This window comes from Canis lupus, chromosome 16, assembly GCF_048164855.1.
Source record: "Canis lupus baileyi chromosome 16, mCanLup2.hap1, whole genome shotgun sequence".
NCBI lineage: Eukaryota > Metazoa > Chordata > Mammalia > Carnivora > Canidae > Canis > Canis lupus.
In genome coordinates, this window is record NC_132853.1 from 45,657,847 (window position 1) to 45,667,756 (window position 9,910).

Here is a 9,910-nt window from a genome sequence, read left to right on the forward strand (position 1 = left end):
AGGCATCCCAGTTCGGGTGCTTTAAAGAAGGTTCTAGGGCACCTGGGTGGCTCAGCGGTTGAGCATCTGCCTTCAGCTCAGGTCGTGATCCTGGGGTCCTGGGATCAAGTCCCACATTGGGCCCCCTGCAGGGAACCTGCCTCTCCCCCTGTGTGTCTCTCATGAATAAATAAATAATCTTTTAAAAAAGAAGAAGAAAGTTCCATTCTGTTACTTGACACAGGGCAGAGTCAGTGAACAGTTTGTTCTAATGAAGTACTCCATCCAAATGAAAGCATAATGTGCAAGTGTTTATTTCAATAACTATGTGAAGGTCCTTATTTTTGGACAACAGCAAGGCATTTTATTATCCACTCTTTCCATTCCTTAAAGGCTTCCACAGGTTTTGGTAAATTCACATTATCCTCACAACTGTGTTCCATGCTGACTCCGGGGGTGTCAGCCGACTCATCATCAATCCACCTCACCAGCGCCTTGAAAAACAGAAAGCAGATTCGCATGTTAACAAATCAGAGCAAAATAGTCTTAGGCCGGAGAAAAATGTTGGCTTCTAAATCACGTTATCTAACTCTGTGACTTCTATTACCCCAGTAAGATGTTCCGTTTGATAAGGACGTTTGTGAATATGGAATAAGACTACGGGGCAGCCTGGGTGGCTCAGCAGTTTAGCGCCACCTTCAGCCTAGGGCCTGATCCTGGAGACCCAGGATCGAGTCCCACGTGGGACTCCCTGCAGGGAGCCTGCTTCTCCCTCTGCCTGTGTCTCAGCCTCTCTGTGTCTCTCATGACTAAATAAATATTAAAAAAAAAAAAAAGACTACACAAACTATGATTACAAGTGACGGTCAGAAGTGTGCACAGAAGAGATTAAAGAGAAACACGCCAATCCTCCCAGGTTTTTCTGGATGGGAGGACTATGCTTTTCTCAACATGCCGAATGTTCCACAGGGCACTGGGCAAGTGCTTCGGATCTGATGTGAAAGTGGGTCCCTAAGTAAGTGTGCACACAGGTGGAGACAGACACGTACATGTGAAGATCCCCGCAGGAGTAGTCACACCCTTGAGCAGGGTCGTGATGGATACGGACCTGTTTGTGGGTGTGCGGACACTCAGACAAGCACACACATACTGAGATTAGGTACTTTCCCTCTTCCTCCTCGAAGTAGCCCATTCCTTCCTCTGAGTGAAGAGCATACCTCTGTCCCACATTTGGAAAAATAAAGCATCGCCACATGTACTTATGGTTTAAAAAAAAAAGAACTGCCACACCAAGTAACATTAGCCTGGATCCCTGAATGGCTCAGCAGTTAAGCATCTGCCTTTGGCCCAGGGTGTGGTCCTGGAGTCCTGGGATCAAGTCCCACATCGGGCTCCCTGCATGGAGCCTGCTTCTCTCTCTGCCTGTGTCTCTGCCTCTCTCTCTTCTCTCTCTCATGAATAAATAAAATCTTTTTTTTTTTTTTTTTTAAAAAAAAGGGCAGCCCAGATGGCTCAGCGGTTTAGCACCACCTTCGGCCCAGGGCGTGATCCTGGAGACCCAGGATCGAGTCCCACGTCGGGCTCCCTGCATGGAGACTGCTTCTCCCTCTGCCTGTCTCTGCCTCTGCCTCTCTCTCTCTCTCTCATGAATAAATAAATAAAAATAAAAAAAACATTACCCTGTTCTCCCAAGTCATGTTCTCTCTCCCCCAGCGAAGGGGGAACACAGAAACGTCTTCCACTGTTTCTCATTGAACTACAAGTGTAAGGCACTCAGAGGCCGGGCAGTTTAAGAGATTTCTTTGCGTGTTTTTTTTTTTTTTTTAACCACAGCTTCCTGCTTATCTTTGCACTAATTTCCTCCGATAAATTATAGCTCCAGAGAAGGGCCTGATAGAAAATGGTAGTTTGCTACTTATATAACCACTTCCCCCTCTTTTTCTTCCCCTCGTTTACTTGGTATCTTTCTATTATGTTGAAGCCAATAGCACACTGCAACTTGCGTAAACAGATAGGGCAAAGGTTGAGGGGGCGCCGGTCAGCTTCTTCTAGGTGGTTGGAGCCTTGCATGAGGCATGCAAGCCATTGGCAGTGTCGAAGTCCAAATATGTGTCCAATCTCATGGGTTAAAGTCTGCAAGACATTCACATCAAGGCTTTATAGCGCCACCATCATCAAAGGGTTAGACATTCCTCCTTTTTCTTGCTTTTCAAGAAACAAACTTACATTCATCACCAAAACTTCAACCTGCCCAAAGACTTAATCCTTCATTTCAATGCCTAAATGTCTTACTGCTTTCCTTCCTATACTTGATTACTTCTCCTGGAGCAGGGTTTCTCAGCCTTGATACACCTGACATGTGGGGTGTGATCATTCTTTGTGCATGGGCCGGTGGGGGGTGGGGAGGAGTGGACAACTGTCCTGTGCAATGTAGATGCTCAGCATCATCCCCAGGCTCTACCCACTAGAGACCAGCAACACCCCGGCCCCAACTGCAACAACCAGAAATATCTCTAGATATTGCCAGAAGTCCCTGGGTGGCAAAAATCACCCCTGGTTGACACCTGTTGCTCCAGGCCAGTGGGACAATTCAGATTCTGGGACTTTCCCCTAGAGATGCTGAGTCAGTAGGTCTAGAAGGGAGGGGGCTATTAGCATGTTAATGAACACACCAGGTGATACTGATGCGGGGTATGAGCTCTGAACACACCGTAGCTCTCAAACCCCAAGCAAGGGTACTTATGAAAACAGAACTTCCTAGCTGCGGGAAAAGCCTGTGTCTCTGGCTACTGAGGCAGGGAGGGGAGCATTAGGAGATGGGCTTTCCAAATAGCAAGGGCTGGGGAGATTGACTAGAACTAACCACAGTAGAAGGTAGCCTGGAGCCCAAGAGGAAGCCATTCTCAAGACCTCTGCCTGAGAGCAGAAGCCCTCCAAGGGGAGCTTTATTAGATGACCACCACAGCTCCGAAGAGTCAGTTACCTTACCCATACCAGACTTCTGGAATTAGACTAGTGGCGAGGATGTGGGTACAGCCAAGGCTGCATGTAACTAGCCAGACAGAAAGCCAGCACAGATACTGTCAATTCCAATATTAAGGCATCCATTTAAATTTTTATTGATAACTTCAGTCAAACAATAGGCACCAAACGCCTATAGATGATACAACCTCACGTATAATATTACCTTAACGACTGCTGATAACACAATGCAGGAATTAAGAGCTCTTTAAAAAATACTCTGGTGGGTTTTCTTTTCTTTTCTTTTTTTTTTAAATGACTCACCTTACAGGAACGAAACAGCAAAACACTGGTCACTTCAGGAGTATAATAGTTCTCAAAAACGGAATAGTCGCTTGAAGATACTCTCCGCAGCTTGTTCACTTTGCCTTCAAAGCGTGAGCTATAAAAATCACTGCCGTACCTGGCAAAGCTGAATATCCCCACACCTATAAAAGGAGGAGCAAGCAACAACAGAAGGGGAGTAAGATTTCTGAATGAAAGACCAAGAAAGAGCGCCCGCTTGGGCGTCCAGTCATTGGGTGCAAATCCGTGCTAGTGCGTTCACACGGTCCAATACGCTTCAGGTTTGCCACGACAGAGGAGGGCTTTTGCCCTCAGATTTCCCTCTCCACATCTTCTTCTGCCATCCAACCTCCTCTGCCCTGTAAAACCCAATGGTCTTGAGATCAAATTATTGAGAAACTCAAAGTTCCAGAATTGTTTTTACCCCCTCTTTTTCTCAAAGCCAAGTCCAAATCAAGTACTCTAAGAGAAGCAAGAAGTGGTGACACACACACCACGCACCCATGACTTTACTCTTTCAGAACACAATAAACAGATCTCCAGGTGCTATGCTGAGGGTTCCTGCACCTTCCTGGTGCCATGCTGAGGGAAACCGGCGTGCCACTGCCCTGATGCTGGGAGACCATGCCTTCAGACAACCTCTTCCCTCCCCCACTCCTCACTCGGAGCACGACTCTGCTGTGTGGCTGCCTGTGTGGCTGCCCTCGGATGACCAGAATAAACACCCTTTTAACTGACTTCCTGTTATACTGACGCTTGTTTCAACCATCCCTGCGTACACGGAGCACAGGGTTTGCTGCACAACGCATTCTAAAGGGCATGGCTTTAGAATGTGACTTGCTTACATTATCAGTTATTTATGTCTCTTTCAGTTGTTATTTGAAAGTAATACGGCATTTTTTTTTGCGGGGGGGGGTTAAAGAAATGAATTCATAGTAAGTCTGTTGGATCTACCTTGACCCACAGAGAACACTCCTCACCCCACCCTTGGAAGTGTTGCCTGGTATTTAGGGTGAGAGACAGCACTCTGAAAGTTAAGAAAAAACAAAATCTGCTCATGTCACAGCTGACCTCGTCTGTGCTCTGGCCAAACAAATGTGGGCATACATCCCTCCAATACCTTTAGCAAGAACATTTTTTCCTTCTAATAATCCTATGAATGGAAACTTATTTTCTTTAGTAATTAACTGTTTCTCTATTTTAAAATCTTCACTTTTGTACCCTTGGAGAGTACAGTCACATGTAGTAAGATACTGTCTCATTACATGGCACTTCAGTGCTGCTAGCCTACACCTTCTCTTAGGCCATGCAATATTTAAGAAACTTACTTTTTAAAAGGGTGGAGGTGTTTACAGTAGAAACATTTTAGGGGAATGTCTCCTGACCTCCTCAACCAGGAATAAGATAAATTAGCTAGCAATGTCTAGAGAAATTGTTTTAATATATCTTTAATGTTTCATCACTGTCAGATTAATTATGAAAGGAGAGATAAAAATTTAGCTCATAAAAGTTTACTTCTGATAGGGGCACCTGGGTGGCTCAGTTAGGCATCTGCCTTGGGCTCAAGCCATGATCCCAGGGTCCTGGGATCGAACCCCATGTCAGGTTCCCTGCTCAGCGAGGAATCTGCTTCTCCCTCTGCCTCTGCCCCTCCCCCCAGCGGGTGCGCGCGCGCGCTCTCTCTCTCTCTCTAATACAATCCTTATTTTAAAAATTTTATTTCTGGGGATGCCTGGGTGGCTCAGCAGTTGAGCCCCAGGATCGAGTCCCACGTCGGGCTCTCTGCATGGCACCTGCTTCTCCCTCTGCCTGTGTCTCTGCCTCTCTCTCTCTCTCTCTCATGAATAAATAAAATCTTTAAAAATAAATAAATAAAAATTTTATTTCTGAAAGAAAGATGGCTCTTACAAAAATCAGAAAGACAGCAGTGGCCAGAGTATCCAAGAGTGTGTTGATGGTGGGATGGAGGGTGGGTGGGGGGACACTCTAGGAACGTAAAGGAAGTCACCAATGAAAGAGTAGGGGGAAGAAGAGGCTCTGTGGTGCCCTGGGCTCCCACCTCTAGTGAATGTGTCACAAAGGGAGATATCTAATAGAAAGAAACATTTGTTAAAGAAGGTGCCCACCTCCAACAACCCTGAGGCCGATGTAGCACCTGGACAGTCCATGAACTGGTACTCCGAAAATACTGTCCTGGGTACCTACTCCCCCCAGAATGCTAATGGATGACACTCCCCTTACTGCATTGGACTTTCCCTTTCAAACCTGTCAGATCCTAAGGAATGAGGGTAGAGAAATTATAGCAAACATGGAAGGATGGGAAGAAAAGAAGTGGAAAGAAAGAAAAAAAGGAAAACAATTAGGCTAAAATAGTATTTGCTTCCAGGTCCTTTCCCACCCTTAGTATCACCATACAGAATTCTTATGAGCCAAGTTTACTGTATCTAAGTTGAAAACTGAAGTTGATATTTTTTTCAAGTAAAATAACAAAATGTTACAAGACACAGAATAAGAAGCTTGCACACTTGTGCAATCAGTCTATGGTTTATCTATACTAGAGAACTACAAAAAGAACTGAAAATCAATTAGCAAGATTTTCACTTATGTTGATGATAGGGGATTTTTTAAAATTATTTATTCGGAGGGGAGGGAGAGAGAGACAGACAGTGCACAGGTCGGGGGAGGGGCAGAGGGACCAGGGGAGGGAAAGAATCTCCAGCAGATTCTCTCCGAGTGCGATGGGACTTGATCTCATGCCCCTAAGATCATGACCTGAGCTGAAACCAAGAGTCACACACTTAACCAACTGAGTCACCCAGGGTGCCCCTATGTTAATGATATTTCAAGCATCCTTAATATCTTTAATTCACCTTGCTAGTGAATTACTGATATTTACCATCTGTTGTGCTGAATGCCTATATATATGCCACCCATAAACACACACTTTTTATGTACCAGTTTACTGTTAGGTAAACTATCTCAAAAGGACTCTCTGAAATAGGTATCATTAGCCTCAAGATCATAGGGATGAAGCCAGAATATCAGAATCCATCCACAGCACACTTCCTGAGCACAGCATGATGCACCAGAATTATTATAGTCTTAAGTATCAAAATTATAATTGGTTGGAATTTCTTCCCTTTATCAACATTTTCAAATATTCTCAGGTTGAGGAAATTTCTACCAACAATGTCAAAAAGGAATACCATCTGTCAAAGAGGCCTGTCCAAAGACAAAATTCCAGGAGTCTCTTGGGTAAAGATCAATCATGGTTATTCCCACAATACAGAAGGCATCTCCAGGTTTCTTCTTTTTTAGGAACCTCAGGATGTCTCCTATTTGAAAAAAAATGTATACATGAGATATATATATATATCGATACATGTATGGAGATATATATATATGTGTGTATATATATATACACACATACATATCAATGTAATACATGTATTACATACATGTATCTATCTAATATCTCCTTTACTCAATTCAAATTGTAAAGCTGTTTAATTCACCTGCGTGAATTTGTAGGTTTTGTGTGTTATCATTGACTCTAAAGGAACACCTCGTTACAGAGACAGGAACCGGTTCTAGGAGTTTTACTGTCAAGCCGTAGAAAAATGCTTCACAGTAGCCCTTGAGCCATTTAATATATTCGTCACTGATAATCCTGGTGTTTCCTAGAGATCCTGTAAGATGGAAAAAAATGTAAAGACAGACTTTAAGGTGATTAAACATTCAGTCTTCATCTCAGTCTATAATTAGAAATCTGAAATGAGAAGCAAACTACCGCTAAATTTTCAATAAACCTTTATCACTCGTTGATCTGAATATAATTACAAAGACACAAAATGTCCTGTTTTAGGGCTATTTAGGTATATAACTTCCACCATGGTAACGAATGTCAAAAAAATGATCATAAAAACTACCACTTGCATGAGATCAGCAGCCCAGGCTATCCCTGGCAACAGCCCTGTTGCCTTAACCAACCCAAATCCGTCATGTTAACAGTGTATACCAATGCACTGTATATAAATACTGCGTTTCTCCGGAGATGGTGCCTTTCTATAAGGATCACTGAAAAACTGTTCGAAGTCTTGGGGAGCCTCAGGATGGGAGATGATCCAATCTGATTCCGAATGCAAGGTAATGGGTCCAAAGAGATCATTGTCTGCCTTGAAGGCTTTGTTCAGCAAACGCCGTTCGCCAGCATCTAACTTCTCATACTGTGACACAAGTGTTGGGTTCTTTGAGATGAGAGCTGTTTTTAGAGTCTGTTCAGAGTGCCGTACTGTTTGCATCTACCAGGAAACACAAGTAATCAAATACACCATGTAAATCCATTCCGGTCACTTTAATCTACCTATCCTCCACATACATACATCTCTCATTTCTCCCTAAAATGAAAAAACTGATTGCCTCTTTTTTTTTTTTTTTTTTTTTTAACACCAAACAACTGTGTTCCTTTGCCATTTCCAATCAATTTCTTGGGAAGGGTGGGAAGGGTATCTGAAAAAGTGAAAAGAAAAATCATGAAATTCATTCCTCCTCCCCTTATGGAACCTGCTCCCATTATAAAAACTGAAAGAGGATGGCCTGATTTCCTATTTCTTTCTGTCCTTAGGGTAACAGTATTACGAATGGAGTCATTAGGGCCACATGAAAAATACTCATCTTTTCCAAGGTGACTCAAAGATGTTCCAGACAACACAAAAAGAGAACTGATGTAAGTCCTGCCATTTCTGTAATTTAACTGCAGGCTGGTAACAGACCTCAGCCACTGAAGTGCATTGCCTCAAAGCCCTGTCACCCGGAGGGGAAGACATCAGGTGACTAATCAAAAGCCAGACTCACAATGACAGGTCTCTTCCATTCACATCGTGTTCCTCTGTAGGGCTGTCATCCTTTCTTCTGAATGCGTCAAACAGCTGTTCCACCGCGAGGCTTTTTGATTTAGAAAAGGAACAAAAATAATAAAATAAAATTTGGACTTCACTGTCTGGAGCCTATCCTATTTCCTACTCATCTAGATTCCCCCCCCCCCCACCTCTCCTGTTTAATGTTTGAGAATTGCTGGGAAACGTTAAGCTAACATGTGTTCTGGCTGGACATCAGAACCTTAGGCCGGAACATGCACGGAATTCCCAGTCGGAGGTCACTATGGTCAAAGCTCTGACATGTGCATAGGATCGTCCTTCTCCCACAGGACAAAATCCCCAGCTAAACGTGCCCTCCCGCGTGCTATACCTACCTGCAGGGAGGTAGGGTCCCATCGAGGTGTCTGCCTTGCAGGGACGGGCATGCCTGGGCCTGGCCGGGAAGGGGCTGTGCCGGGCGCCTTCACCCTACAGTCATTAGAAAGGCAGTGTTCCTGGGAAAGGTCGGCCTTCTGCCGGCCCCCCAGGTCCCTGGGCGGAACCGCGGGGGGCACAACAGGATCGTGTAAATGCGCTGGGGGGGTCTGCAGTGCTGTCGGCGCTAAAACCAGCACATCCTGGGCTCACCTGGACCACTCGGTCACCCCGGCTGGTTGCTATAGCAACCGCACCTTGGGCCGGGGCCCGTGCAACCGCGAGCCGGTCCCCGGTCGGGGTGAAGAGGGGGGATCCCCCGCGGAGGCTCCTTGGTCTTTCCGCCCAGAGGAAGCCTCCTCGGAGGGCCTGACTCCCCGGAGACGCCCCCGCCCCCGCCCCCGCCGTCCTCCCCTGCTTCCGCCGCCGCCGCCCCGCCCACATCGTCTCTCCCCCGCCGACCGCGACCGCCCCCGTCCTCCCACGACCAAGCCCCCACGGCGGGCGGCTCCACCCGCACGGCCCTCACCCCGCAGGCCAGGACGCCGCCGACCCCCGCAGCCGCCCCTGCGCCGCACCGCGCCCCGCAACCCGCAACGCCACGCCCCATCGCGCCACGCACCGCTCCGTCGCGCGCGCACAGCGCCCTGCCACGCCCCCTCGCCGCACGCCACGCCCCCGCCGCACGCCACGCCCCCGCCGCACGCCGCGCCCCCGCCGCACGCCGCGCCCCCGCCGCACGCCGCGCCCCCTCGCGCCCCCTCGCGCCCCGCTGCCGAGGGCGGCGGGCGCCGTCCGGGTGTCCGCGAGCGGGTCCGCGGTTCGTCCGAGTCGGTCCCCGCGGGGCGCGCTGCTCCCGCGCCGGGTCCCGGGGCAGCCGCAGGGGCGGGGCGCGCGGCGAGAGGCCGGGTCTCGCGGCCGCGGCTCTCGGTCGGGTTTGCCGCGAGCGCAGGTGTGCGCCGGGGCCCGCGGGCCTGCGGGGCGCCCTGGGCGTGACTCACGCGAGCGGCCGCGTCCAAAATAAGTCAGCGGCGGCCGCGGGGTGACGCACGGCCTGGGCGCGCGCCCCGCCTGCCGTCCTCGCCGGGCTTTCCCCTCCGCGCCCGCCTGCCGCGGCCTGGGCGCCGCCTGGGCGCGGCCGCAACCTTGAAGCTCGGGGGAGGGGGGGGAGCGCGGGGGGGGGCGCGGGGGGCGCCCTGCAGGGTCGGTCCCCGCCGGGGGCGCGTCCCCGGCTGCCTCGCTCGCGCTGATAAGGCCGAGGCGCCGGTGCCGCAGAGGAGCGAGCCCTCGGGTGGCCCTGCGCGGGCCGGGTAACCGCGGGGCCTCGTGGAAGG

At 48.6% G+C, this 9,910-nt stretch overlaps 1 protein-coding gene across 6 annotated transcripts; it reads right to left on the bottom strand.

Annotated features, from left to right (window-relative positions):
* Window positions 1–269: 269 nt before the first annotated feature.
* Window positions 270–9,676, bottom strand: AMZ2 (archaelysin family metallopeptidase 2). Of its 6 annotated transcripts, none has more exons than XM_072781051.1 (9): window positions 9,578–9,676; window positions 8,537–8,630; window positions 8,140–8,229; window positions 7,304–7,586; window positions 6,801–6,974; window positions 6,492–6,620; window positions 3,265–3,428; window positions 1,936–2,112; window positions 270–473 (listed from the first exon to the last, which is right to left on the bottom strand). In XM_072781051.1, the coding sequence occupies exons 4-9, from the start codon at window positions 7,584–7,586 to the stop codon at window positions 318–320; spliced, it is 1,083 nt and encodes a 360-aa protein (XP_072637152.1). In that variant the 5' UTR covers window positions 8,140–8,229; window positions 8,537–8,630; window positions 9,578–9,676; the 3' UTR covers window positions 270–317. The 6 variants fall into 6 exon arrangements, with proteins under 6 accessions (XP_072637152.1, XP_072637150.1, XP_072637149.1 ...); XM_072781049.1 differs by lacking the exon at window positions 9,578–9,676 and adding an exon at window positions 9,199–9,251; XM_072781048.1 differs by lacking the exon at window positions 9,578–9,676 and adding an exon at window positions 9,106–9,198.
* Window positions 9,677–9,910: the final 234 nt, after the last annotated feature.

What these genes read in the sequence shown, in the direction of transcription:
- AMZ2 (XM_072781051.1), bottom strand. Translation starts at nt 7,586, where the DNA reads ATGCAAACAGTACGGCACTCTGAACAGACTCTAAAAACAGCTCTCATC. An exon ending in TATTTATATACAGTGCATTG is followed by an intron (nt 6,975 to 7,303) that starts GTATACACTGTT and finishes TCCATCTTACAG; the next exon opens with GATCTCTAGGAAACACCAGG. An exon ending in ACAGGCCTCTTTGACAGATG is followed by an intron (nt 3,429 to 6,491) that starts GTATTCCTTTTT and finishes CTCCTTTTATAG; the next exon opens with GTGTGGGGATATTCAGCTTT.